Source organism: Amphibalanus amphitrite, unplaced genomic scaffold (assembly GCF_019059575.1).
Source record: "Amphibalanus amphitrite isolate SeventyFive unplaced genomic scaffold, NRLGWU_Aamphi_draft 000042F_arrow, whole genome shotgun sequence".
In the NCBI taxonomy this organism is placed as follows: Eukaryota; Metazoa; Arthropoda; class Thecostraca; order Balanomorpha; family Balanidae; genus Amphibalanus; species Amphibalanus amphitrite.
Window position 1 is genome coordinate 1123823 of NW_024881538.1, and position 13084 is coordinate 1136906.

General features: G+C 52.1%; 1 protein-coding gene across 2 annotated transcripts; it reads left to right on the forward strand.

Annotated features, from left to right (window-relative positions):
• Positions 1-1766: 1766 nt before the first annotated feature.
• On the forward strand, positions 1767-12079 carry LOC122376646. 2 transcript variants are annotated; one of them, XM_043356559.1, is made up of 9 exons: positions 1767-1878; positions 4614-5083; positions 5552-5985; positions 6698-7079; positions 7433-7695; positions 8049-8290; positions 8602-8679; positions 9685-9932; positions 10659-12079. In XM_043356559.1, the coding sequence occupies exons 2-9, from the start codon at positions 4896-4898 to the stop codon at positions 11008-11010; spliced, it is 2187 nt and encodes a 728-aa protein (XP_043212494.1). In that variant the 5' UTR covers positions 1767-1878; positions 4614-4895; the 3' UTR covers positions 11011-12079. The 2 variants fall into 2 exon arrangements, with proteins under 2 accessions (XP_043212494.1, XP_043212487.1); XM_043356552.1 differs by having other exon boundaries at positions 1767-1847.
• Positions 12080-13084: the final 1005 nt, after the last annotated feature.

The window sequence follows — 13084 nt, forward strand, 5'->3', positions numbered from 1 at the left end:
GCCTACACAAAAACAACATGATTAGTGTGCACTATGCACAGGATTGTACCCTGATTATTTGAATATTTTGATCACTCAACAGTCAACAGTCAGGAGATAATTATTATATATCACATTTATTTATTATACATCACTCGTCAAACAAGAGCATGATGACACACATTTTGACAAGCACTCATGGACTCAGGGCTGCGGAGTCGATGGATTTTCGGCGACTCCGACTCCGACTCCGGCTTTCAAAAACCAGCTCCGACTCCGACTCCGACTGCGGGCAGAATTGTCGACTCCGACCGACTCCAACTCCCGACTCCGACTCCGCAGACCTAGCAGGGCTGCGGAGTCGACAGATTTTCGGTGACTCCTACTCCGACTCCGGCTCGGGTTTCTAAAATCGACTACGACTCTGACTCCGACTCCGGTCACAACTGTCGACTCCGACCGACTCCGACTCCGACTCCGACTCCGCAGCCCTGCATGGTAGTATTCCAATAAGTTGGACAGTCACCTCCCTGGGCGTCATTTTTCCAGGAAGGTACCTCTGCAGGTGTTGTGGTAGGCTAGGTTGAATTGGGTCAAGTTAGGCGAAGTAAGGTGGTTAGGACCCGGTCAGACCGTAAGGCCTGATCAGGTTGGTTTTAATCTTTCATTCTAATTTGACATAGATACCTATTACCTATGTTTTTGCTCCAGCCTGAATTTCATTAGGTAATGAGTTAATTTTGCTTTGTTTTTATCTGTCTTGTTTTGTGTTTTTGTCCCTTATATTTTGCCCCATAGGCAAGGGTGGAGCTTTTCCAAGGAAGGTGGTGGAGCATGATTGGAGGCGCTCAACCACACGGCATAGGAGGGCACGGTTTCTGAACGCGCACTGATGCCTGATTCAAGCCACGCTGTCTTCATGCGTGGCAGCGCGCTACTTAAAAGTCCCTAAAAGAACGGGAAGTGATGCCGATAGAACCTTCAATCATTCTGGGCTAACGCTTATGACTTGGAAAAAGTCGCGATCCCAATTCAATCGAAAACCTGTGGGCTCTTGTTTAGCAGGAGATGTATGAAGAGCCACCCGCCATAAGCACTGTTCAACCGCAGGCACAGGTTTAGACGGCGTTGGTCCGCATCAAAGCCAGTGTGCTGGAGAATCCATTGGCTGAAATGCTCCAGAACATTCGCCACTGTGTGGGTTCCTCATTTCCTCTCTGACTGTCCTTTGAAACCACTCCAAAGATATGCAGAAACCAACGAGGTGAGTATACGAGGTAAGTAAACTGTGTTTTTTATGAAAGGTGGCTACAAGCTCAGTTAAAAGAAAAAGTACCAGATTGTTTTGCTTTTACAGCGGGAAGGAAGGTGTCCGGATAATTTTGTTACACCCCCTGTGATGTTCGAATGGTTGCTAAATTCGAAATCAGCTCCAAAAACTAGCCTAGAAACATGTAAAACTCGAAAAAGTGAACTGAGGTCATCAAAGGTCATTGAGCTGACCTGACCTTCAGGTGACCTTGACACCCACCCTAATGCATGGGACCAGCATCATATCACATGTTTCAACGCTTGAAACCACGTGTGAAGACTGCAACCGCGCGGCTAATGCGAGCCGACATACGCCGAATCGCGATTCGGGCCAAACATGGTCTCGAGAAATAGGTCACAGGTCAAAGGTCATTTGGGTCAGGGTCATGAAATTTTCAGGGTAGGTGTAAAATTGATAAAATCGGGGGTATTGATAGTTTCGTCGCGATCGGACGGTTTTTACGCGAGTTACTCACGTGGGTTGTGATAAGCGTATAATTTGAAAGGACGTTAATTTGATGCGATTTTCATATTTTCTGCTGGAATTTACCAGTGAGGTGAGTGCTAAGACACCTAGGGGCTAGACAAGTAAGTACGACACAAGTTAAGTGTCTTGTAAATTGAAATGTCTGGGAGATTGAGTTTCAGTTTCAGTTCAGTTCAAGTTATGAGCAGGTATGGTGCAAATGAAATTCTATTGGCTGTACACTAACCCTGGCTCACATTCCGAAATCGCTACAAATGTCTTATATTATTTCTTTTGTCAACTAATTGCGGGCACTGAAGCCACCCAGAGTGTTTTTATATACCTTGCCACCCAGTTTCAAAGCACGACAACAAGCCAAAGCTCTACAAGTTTTTTGTGGGGCAGAGGCCAGTTTAACCTTCGCCCCGCTGGGGCGAAGGTAAATGTCAAGTTTAATTAGTTTAATTTGGCAAGTTTAATTTGGCAATTAGGTAAATGTCAAGTTTAATTCCTAAGAAGATTTCATTGATAAATTTTTCATATTTTTACATTATTTGACATCCTGAATCCAAAAATGATACTCATATGTCTCGCAAATAAAAGAAAAAAACATAATCAAACCTGACCTAACCTTACCTACTTACCTATAACCTACCAACCTACAACCTACAAACCTACCCTAACCTAACCTAACCTACAAACCTACCTACCTACAACCTAAAACCTACAAACCTACAACCTAACCTAACCTAAAACCTAAAATTTTTGCTGTTTCATATTCGTATCAACAGCGTCACAATTGTAGTTAGGACCTAAACTTGACATATACCGGCAATTAGGCCCCGCCTGTGGTTTTTCCTTGAATAGCAAGAAAATGGTGGCGCACAGTGCCCCCAAATTTTCAATACCCTCCTGGGCATCAATTTGACACCTTCACACAAAATTTCAAGTTTAGGTCACCTTAGATGAGGTCAAATGGAGGTCATGTTCGAGCAAAAATGAGCAAAAAAACATGAAATCTTGAAATGCTCACAAAAGCTACAGTTCAAGTTATCAAGCAATTTCAAATTTCTTTATATGGTCATGTAGACAAAAGTCGGCTCTTCAAAACTGTTACCTTGGTTATTCAAAATGTTGTGATTTGACCCCTAAAAATTGGAAACGTTATTTATCTAAAAAAACTCAAAAAAAGCAAAAGTTTTTTTCAAATTTTGGAAAAATTGGAATGTGGGATAGTGCCTGTGCTCTTCTATATACATGCCACATTTAAGATCGATACCTCCTTTTTTGGCCAAGTTATAGCGAAAAAACTGTTCAAAATTGATGACGTCAAATTCTTGAACTCAATTTTAAGCAATTCTAGACCACGTACCGTAAACCGGGGTGACAATGATACCCGGGATGATTTTGATCATAGACCAGTTTCGGGCCTAAAATGAGCATTTTGCTGCTGTGAACTGTATTTTCTATGCCAATGGTTAAATAAAGCAATGAAACATTATAGCAGACACTTTGGTCCCAGATAAAATAATCATGTTGATGTCACAGCTTTGTTTTTTTTTTCATTGGCATGAAGTATAAATTCGCTAACATCTCCAGCAATAATAATGGTAAAGATGATTAAGACCCAGATAACGAAAGATAAAGCAAAGTCACTTGGCAGCAGTACCTGGCGGCTGGCACCTTTTATCAGAAAACAATGCAGGGGATTTAAGCTGTGTAGTTTACTAGGTAGGTGTTTTGTTGATGTTGATAATTTGGGTGCTTAATTCAGAAGTAGGTGGTACAGATTTTAAAATAGTTTGACGTTTAATCACTAACTAGTAACTAGGTGGGTATTCTAAGTCATGTACTTTTTATGCTTGGTAATATTGCCAGGAGAGTTAAACTCATCTACCTATCAGTTGCAATCATGGTTGCTTGTGTAAAAAGTTTAGTTTACTTGTGGCCATATTATTTTGTAATGATTGCTTACTAGTCTAAATTATATTTCCCCATCCCTGTCTGCCAAATGAAGCTAATAAACTTGTCAAATATGAAGAAGTTTTATCTATCTTCTTCTTTTCAGATGGTAGTTATGAGCACAGAACAATTTTGCTTTACTAATGGAAATCAGGGCGCTCAGGTCAATCTAGACGCTCTGATTGTGTAGAGTGAAAATCAACACACCTAAAAGAAATTTCAAACTGTGCAATTCCAGTAAGGACCACCTAACCTGGTCGACAGTCAACTTATCTATAGGCTAACAAGACTGACAACATACCGACTAGCTAGTGAATGGGATGAGACCTGGGTTTGCTGCAGCTCTTCATTGCAATCACTACAGTAAAGCTATGCTACATAGCATTCCATGCTTTTATATAAAATTTTAATAGACGTCTTAAGCCTTTTGTCATTACTTGTAAGCCGGAACTGTATTTCCACTGCCGCGGTCGACACCTGTACACCGAACGACGCGCCAACCCGATCCTCTCCTCCGCCTGACCCCCACTGCCCCGCGGCCGCTGCAGATGGCCTTGGTCGCTGCCGGCCGCCGGCACATCCGAACTTTGACTCACCTGCTCGCGCGCCAACACGAGCGAGCCGGCGAAACAGATCAGCGCTGCCAGTACACAGTACAACACAGTACATTACTCCTTAACACAGCTCGACAAAACCAGGTACTTATAACTGTAATTCAGTCAAAATATTTTAATGTTACAGCCTCCAAATACAGCAAGGCTGACTCATCAAATACACCACCAAAAACCCTGACCATGATCTCAGCTGCTTTGTGTTCACAAGTTTGTGTTTCAGTGTCTATTCATTGAAATGTTTTCTGACCTGGCTCTGTACTTTTTCATTTACTTGGTGACAGTCTGGCTTATTACCTGCATCCACATCATTACCAGCTCTGAAGAAACACTGGGCAGTTTTCCACTAGCTTCAATTCATTCTTTGAGTAAGTGCTAGTGAAAACCCACACTGGTCACTCTTGAGTGAGCACCAGCGAGCACTGAGAACCCACACCAGTCCCGAGGGAGCGCCAGTGAGGACCCACACTGGTCTCTCGAGTGAGCGCCAGTGAGGACCCACACTGGTCTCTCGAGTGAGCGCCAGTGAGGACCCGCCCGTGCGGAGCTACCCGCACTGCTCCGTCATGCCGGGCCCGGCGAGCAGTAGCAGCGGCGGCGGGAAGCCGAACCGTCCGCTGTTCGCAGCAGCCGAGGAGCGCGACATGGTGGCCTGGATATCCCACTGCGCCGCACTCGGACTGGTCATCACGCTCGAGATGTTCCTGGTGGAGGTGCGCCGTATCGTCCAGCTGGAGCAGCGCGAGAGTAAGAGGTGAGCGTCCCGGCCGCCCATCGGGGCAGAGCGTGCCGGAACCACTTGTCATAGCGCTGAAAAAAATGTGTCAGATGCACCTTGTTTGTGTGTGTCACTGATACCCATTTGATCGGCATGATGCAATATCTGATCACGACTATTGCTCTTCGGTGACTTTCACTTTACTTGCTGTCGTGGCTTTACGGCTGCATTTCTTATAACGATACACATTACACATTTTTGTTCATATTTCGTCTGTTTACCTACTTCTGCATTTGTTCGCGCACTGGGTCCCAGTCCCAGTACTAGCGTGCTCCCATCCCTGCCTTGTAGGTTCCATGGTGGGATGGGCTGCTATCCAAGCTAGGCATCCAGCACCACTATTCTGTCCCTTTCCCCTCTGCACGCCCTGCCCCCGGCCTGTGCTCACGCCTCTGTGCTCTCCCCGGGTCACCACTGACGACCGTCCCCTGGTTCTCTCGACAGTGCCCAGGCCATGGACCAGTGGGTCTCCGAGTTCCGTTCGCGGCACTCTGCCAAGCTCGGTCCGCTCAGTCTGCTGCCGGCGTTGGCGGCTGCCGAGCGGTGTGCCGGCCGGCCGCCGCGCCAGTGGTACCGCTCCGTGAACTCGGTGCTGTCGGAGCGACTACACTCGGCCGACGTGGGCCACCCGTTCTCCGACCCGCAGCGCGTGCTATACCTGGGGGAGGTCAATCTGTGCCTGGCCAGGCGCACGGCCAGCGTCGTGGCGCTCCGCCAGGTCTCGCAAACCACGGAGAAGACCGTCGATGGGAACGTGGCCTACGTGCAGGCGCTGTCTGCCAGTGGTGAGCTGGCGCCGCCCATGATGGTGCTACCGCCGATGGTGGTGGATGACCTGCCCGAGGGCGACCCCTGTTTCCGGCACACAGACCCCACGGGTGAGTGGCGCAGGGACGCGCTGACGCGGGAGTATAGAACGAGACGGACTGGGGAGCAGGGCTGCGGAGTCGATGGATTTTCAGTGACTCCGACTCCGACTCCGACTCCGGCTTCCAAAAACCAACTCCGACTCCGACTCCGGGCAGAACTATCGACTCCGACCGACTCCAACTCCGACTTACGACTCCGCAGCCCTGCCAGGTCTGTGGAGTCGATGAATTTGTCGGTGACTCCGACTCCGACTCCGGCTCCGGTTTCCAAAATCAACTCCGACTCCGACTCCGGTCAGAACTGTCGACTCCGACCGACTCCAACTCCGACTCCGACTCCGACTCCGCAGCCCTGCTGGGGAGAGAGGGGGGGGGGGGCGGAGACGGGACGGGAGGGAAGCGGGACTGACCAGCCCCCGCCCGACGATTCAGTCCCAGTAGACTGAATGCTAAGTACTGGATTAAAAGGATGTTTTCACTAAATGATGTCGTAGGCAGTAGGTAGGTACCTCGCAGATTTAGATTGTGTCTTATCTAGAAGTTTATAAATATGTGTCTCTTGGTATAAATGAAAAATAACTAAATTTCGTCATGGAAACAAGCTATGATTTCGTAGGTGAATCATGAGTTAATACGAAAGGAATTGGTTGTCCTTACTGTCGTACATTTCTATTGCGTGCTGGGATTTTCTCGATGTGACACGTGTCGGCTCGTTCGGCAGGCTGCGTCACTCCCACAGCGCTCATCCAGTACCTGGTGAAATCGCTGGAGCCGTACCTGAGCGCCACCAAGGTGCATCGGCCGGTGCTCCTGTACGTGGACGGTTTGAACCACCACGGCAGCATGACGCTAACGCAGTTCTGCGACGACGAGGGCATCATCATGGTGGGCCTGCCGCCGAGCGGTCAGGCGCGCAACCCGCTGCGCCAGGCGGTCACCAGCCTGCTGGCAGCCAACTTTGACCGGCTGGTGGCCGAGGCGCGCCTGGGCCGGCGCAAGAACAGCGACTCGGGCCAGCTCAGCCTCTCGCTCAAGTGCCTGCTGGCGGGCATCCGACAGGCGTCTCGGCGCGTCTGTAAGGAGACGGTGGCGCAGGCGTTCACGTGAGTGGGGCGACGGGTCGGGCCTGTACTTCCCCTTCAGGATGGCAGATCTACTTATTTTTTACATATTCTTGAGGATGAAATGTGGGTGGCTACTCTTTTTATATGCTCGTGCGAAATACGTTGTTTGGTGACACGCATTGCTTTAAAATGTGGCGTATATACATTCACATGGGCCTTTGAAGCATAACCACTCATCAGTATTCCAATTACCGCTTGATTGCATCAGATTCTAAGGCATGAGCGGTAGGGCTGTAAGGCTGTTGGAAGTCTGTCTTGGCAGATTTGTGGACGGAATCAGAGTTGCCTCTGCAGGCTGCCATAATTATCGGTCCCTCCCCGTGGGTTCGCAGGTCGAGCAGTCTGTTTCCGTGGGGCGAGGGTGTGGTATTAGCCTGCCAGCCGGTGGACGGACACATGGACACCAGCCCCGCCCCCGACTCCGACTCCGCCCCCGCCCCCGCCGCCCCCGCCTCCGCTGGTGTCGCTGTCCAGAAGTCCACCCCTTCTCCCGTTCAGAACGGCGGCCCGAAGGCGGCGGCGCGCAACGGCCGTCCGGGCGGCGTGTCGCGCACGGTGATCGTACAGAGAGCGGACCCCGACGTCACCGTCAAACGTGAGTGGCGACTGAGTCGGTGACCAGAGCCCGCAGGAACAGCTGGCCGGGATGGTGGTATTACATGCCGAAAATACCTTAGCAAAGTAAATGCTTGTTACACGTCGATTGCAGATAATGCAAAGCTCAATGTAAAATCAGTTCGTAATTCAAATCTGTTTGCATACTTGTGCATGTGTGCAGCGAGATCATTCGGTTGTGGGAATACACTACATATTACTCAGTCTACCCCTTTGCCCCTGTCGGCTACCCCTGCCCCCCCCCCCACCACTGCCCTCCCGGCCACCCCTACCCTACCCCTACCCACTGCCGTGTCGCCCACCCCTGACCCCCCCGCTCCCCTCTGCTCTCAGACGAGAAGATCTCGCCGCCTCGCAGCAGCCCCAGTCCATCCGACTCCAGCTCTGGCACGGATGTGGCGGTCGGCGGTAACGGTGCTGCGCGGCACTCGCACCCCGCAGGTACCCCGTTCTCAGACGGGGTACCGGACGAACTGGTACTGCCCCAGGCGCGACTCACCGAGTACCTGTGGGCCCTGGATGCGGCCGTGATCGCGCTCAGGGCTAACAAGCAGGAAGAACAGGCCCTTGTTGCGGTGAGTCTGCTACTGTAGCGATACTACAGTGCGTATCATTGTGCGATACATGTGCGTTTGGTGTGCGACAATTTGTGTTAGGGCGTGCCAGTGCTTTTTGTCATTAACTAAGCAATGTCTGTGCCACCGTTTATGCTGTATATCCGACAGTGCTGCCAATCTTTGCCATTGATGGTACCATCGTTTGTTGCAGTTTAGATGCGTGTCATAGCCGTGTCGATTGTCCGACAGCTATTGTGCTAGCTAGCGTTCTATCTCTACCGTGACTGTCGTCTGCACCTGACTATCTGACGGCCGACCCACGTCCTCAGATGGAGCTCAAGACGAAGCTGCGAGCGTTGCACGCGGCCAGCGCGGACCTCTCTGGCGACGGCGACGAGGATAAGACGGTACGGTAGACGGCGCTCGAGTCGGAACCGGGGCAGAATGGAGGCTCGGGGGGTAGAGGCGGTGCCGTAGACGGCGCTCGAGTCGGGACTGGGACAGGGCAGACTGATCAGGGGCTGGGACGGTATGGTAGACGGCACTGGAGTCGGGGCTGGGACGGGTGTGTATAAAATCTGGGTCAGTCCCTACGGCTCAGGGGTTGAGTCTGTATAAATTACAGACGTCGCTGCGGTCGGGGCTGGGACAGTGCGGACAGCGCAGGGGTGGAGACGGTACAGAGTACAGACGGCGCTGGTGTCGGGCGGGGTTTGCACTGTTGGTCTCAAGATAAGTGTGGGTGTTTTCCAGTGACCAGCAGTTAAGATGTGATTAATATCCTAATCTCGTCTCCATTCGAGTGGGCGGTTCGCATTCAGTTGGATTGTGACGGCTGATGGCGACCCAGCTATCAGTCACCTTTGACCATTGTTCCTATCTCCTGATCCGGCTGACACCCTGTGATCCGTGGTGGGCGCAATTACTTTACTAGTGGCCGGCACGCTCTTGAGGCTCAATGAACAAACCAGGCTGTGATCTGCATGTACCCACCACCAGTCGTCTGTTGTGCACGGCTGTGTCCTGCGCTCTGACTGGTGTACTGTGACCTGCCCTCTGACCAGTGTACTGTGTCCTGCCCTCTGACTGCTGTACTGTGTCCTGCCCTCTGGCTGCTGTACTGTGTCCTGCTCTCTGACTAGTGACCGGTGTACTGTGTCCTGCCCTCTGACTGTTGTACTGTGACCTGCCCTCAGACTGTTGTACTGTGACCTGCCCTCAGACTGTTGTACTGTGACCTGCCCTCTGACTGGTGTACTGTGTCCTGCCCTCTGACTGCTGTACTGTGACCTGCCCTCTGACCTATGACCGGTGTACTGTGAGCTGCCCCTCCTGACCAGTCTATTGACTAGACCTGCCTCCTGACCTGTCTTCTGAGACCTGCCCTCTGACCTTTTTACACCCGTCTCCAGCCGTGTGCGGTGGCCGGCTGTGACGGCCCGGACGGTGATGCCGGCCCCCCGCACCGGTTTCCCATGGACCTGGCCGTGTCGGCCATCTGGCTGCAGCGGTGCCGGCTCTCCAAGAGCACGCGCATCACCGACCGTCTGGCCGTGTGCGCTCGCCACTTTCGACCGGAGGACTACCTGCCCTCCCAGTCGGTCGACCGGCGCGACCGCCGGCTCAGGCCGACGGCGGTCCCCAACATGCGACTGGACAAGTAGGTTCTCCTCGCGTCAGCGCTGTGCAGTGGCGGGGCTTTACAGCGGAGGCCATCCGACGTGTTCATTGCGCGGAGGCCATCCGACGCGGGCCACCTGTCGAATCATTTTGTGACAACTGTGCTGGAAGCCAGCCAGCTTTTATCTTGTGTGATGTACGAGTATTCCCCGGAAATCTGAGGGTGATCAGGTTTGTGGAGCTGGTGTGATGTTAAGTTTTTTTTTATGTAATTGTCTATGGAGTTACAGATACAGAAATTCCATGACAGATGATCCGACAGAGGCAAATATGTGGATGATTTTCGTCATGTCCTGTACATAATTCGTCCATAGTTCGTCCAGTGTGTATGGTGATTGTGAATATTAATTCGTTTGTCCTGCCTGCTATTTGGCTCATCTCTGTGCTCTTTATTTAGCTCATCTCTGTGCTCTTTATTGGGCTCATCTCTGTGCTCTATATTTGGCTCATCTCTTTGCTCTTTATTTGGCTCATCTCTGTGCTCTTTATTTGGCTTATCTCTGTGCTCTCAGTGTTAGACTGGCTGAGAGCGTGTGGGGTAGGTCGGTAGTTAGTTGTACCTACTGCCGTGCTGCGGTGTCCGCCGGCCTCCAGTCTGTGATTCGTTGACACTGGCGACTGTCCGCTGTCCGTTGTCAACTGTCGGTGCCGTTGCCGCTGTCGGCGTGAAGCTGTCGCTGACGGTACTGCGTGCCCTCGCCTCCAGGCCCACACAGAAGGCGGCACCGGCCTCTCTCTCCCGCGCCGCCGAGGTGCGCGCCTCCCGCGGCATCAAACGGCCGAAACGCTACGACGACTTCGAGTGCGCCGACGACGCTCCGCAGCGACCCCTGGAGGCGGCGCCCTCTCCCGCCGCCGCCGCCGCCGCCGGAGCCAGTCCCGACATGACCGAGCTGGCCAACAAACCCCCGGCGGCTCTCAAGTCGATCATTGGCATCCTGCGCACTGAGAACGCGGAGCTGCGGAGTCGGCTGGAGGCTGAGCAGGGCAGGGGCAGCCGGCTGGTCGAAGACATAGAGCGGCTGGTGGGTAAGTACCGCGCCGGCGCGCCGCGGTGACTTTCGCGGTGACTGCCATCATGTGTGCTGTCCCAACTGTCGTGGTGACTGCTGATATGTGCGCTGGCCGGTGTCCTATCCACCTTCCTGACGGTTAGGCGGCTGTCAGAACTGGTACCGGGTACAGTCGTGCGCCCATGAAAACGATGCGGGTCAGCTAACATCTCACTGCCGCTTATAGCTCATCGACATTACAGAGTGACAGCTCACCAACTGGTGTGCAATGAATGTGGTGTCTGTGTGTGTGAGGTATCTGATGGCTGTGGCAATTTGAGCTGCCAACGTCATTGTTAGTGTTATTTGTAATTATCATTGGCATATGTTTCCTTCTGACGCTGAAGACTTCAATCGACTTTAATCTGGCACTGTGTAACTACATTTTGAAAATCGGTGTTGGATCTCTAGACTGCCTTTTTGCTAACTGAACGTCGTTTTTGTCATTGTTCATCAGCACATGGCTCTCGGTAAGACAGATAACTGATCTGCAAATGCCGCATGCGCCACCTTGTCAGGGTAGTTGATTGTTCGGAACCCACACAGTCGAGGCGTTACTGCCGATACATTCTGCTGTATGCTACCAGCACGCGGGACGATACCGTCGCTTATGGGACGATGGACCCAAATGTCGCTAGGAGCTAGTGGGATATCGCCGTCCTATGGACAGGCTCGTACAAACCTGTGTACAACCCGGTACCTGGTGTTTCAAGCCGCGGTAGCTGTTGGCTCCTCCCTAACGAGCATAGCAGCGGGGTATCTGAGCGATACGGTACAACCGTACCACACAGTGTGGTACAGTTGTGAGTCGTGTCATACCCCATTTGTACCATAATCTACGGGTGGTACAGTAACTACCGTACCATACCATTGTGGCTGAAGACGTTTTTTGATTGTATTGTATGTGGCTGTGAGGATTAACACAAAGGTGAGTTGATCTTCGTGAGCTGCTCGTGAGTTGATCTTACCGATATCAGTTGTTTTTTACACTCGCTTCATTCGACGGATTCATTCATCCATTTGGTTAATGTTTTGTATTTCTTAGTGTGTTTCGAATACAGCGACATGTGTGAATTTTCACTGCTTTTGATGCGGGGAGGACTGATTATATCGTTCAAACTGTTGTGAGAAGTGAGAGAGCAAGTGGAGTGATTTGTCGGGACTTTATCGTTAAACCTACAGCTGACGTTTCTTTTGGCCTTCTGCGAACGTGTCTGAATGTTCGTTACGACTGACCCCGAGAATCCATCTGTACCCGCCACGGTTTGGCGTTATCATACTCGGACTTTGCCGTCTCGGGCTTTCGTGGACGTGGCTGACGAGCTGTGCTAATTACCGACAGCCCGGCGTCGCAGTAGCTCCGCCTCGACCGGCGAATATTAGTCGGGTCGGCTGGCGGTCGGGCCGCTCGCTAATCTCGCCGGCGACGGCGCCAGGCTCCCGGAAGAAGGCAGCTTTCCGCCGGCGTCATTTCGTCGTCATGGCAACGCGCTGACCTAGTGCCGCAAAATTCAGCGGCGTGAAATCGGCCCACGTTTGTAGCCGGTGCGGCGGCTGGGCTGGCTTCCGGCGCCGCTGCTGATGGGCGTGTATGTCCGGCGGTGGCCTGGCCGCCCTCCAGTCGCCGCCGGGCCGCCAAACGGCGCGTCGTAAAGAGTCGAGATGGCCATCCGGGGGCGCTCCTTAGTGCCGCTCGGTCGCCGCCGGACGGCCAAACGAGCTCCCTGGCCAGTCGGCCTGCTGGGGCCGTATTAGCGCGGCCACGGCGGGCGGGCGGACGGTACAGATGACAGCGCGACACCGCGTCAATCGTCTCAGCGGATACGCGGAGTGAATCTCCTGCCACCGGGCGTTGGGCAAATGGGCACTGGATGCACCACCGTCTGTCATAGGTACACCCGTAGACTTCTGTGTTACGGTAGTCTGTGGTACACATTTTCCTATCGGCTAGGTAGGTGTTGTGCATGCATCACCTAAGCCTACGATGCAGGTAGTATTTTGGGAAGGCGCCTATCCTCTCGTTTCCGGAAACTCACCTCCTGGCCTCTAACACATAACACAATAACCGACAAAGAACGGA

Coding starts and splice junctions, on each gene's coding strand:
- LOC122376646 (XM_043356559.1), top strand. CDS start 4,896: ATGCCGGGCCCGGCGAGCAGTAGCAGCGGCGGCGGGAAGCCGAACCGT. Junction 7,696..8,048: donor CCCCGACGTCACCGTCAAAC/GTGAGTGGCGAC, acceptor CTCTGCTCTCAG/ACGAGAAGATCTCGCCGCCT. Junction 9,933..10,658: donor CCCAACATGCGACTGGACAA/GTAGGTTCTCCT, acceptor CCTCGCCTCCAG/GCCCACACAGAAGGCGGCAC.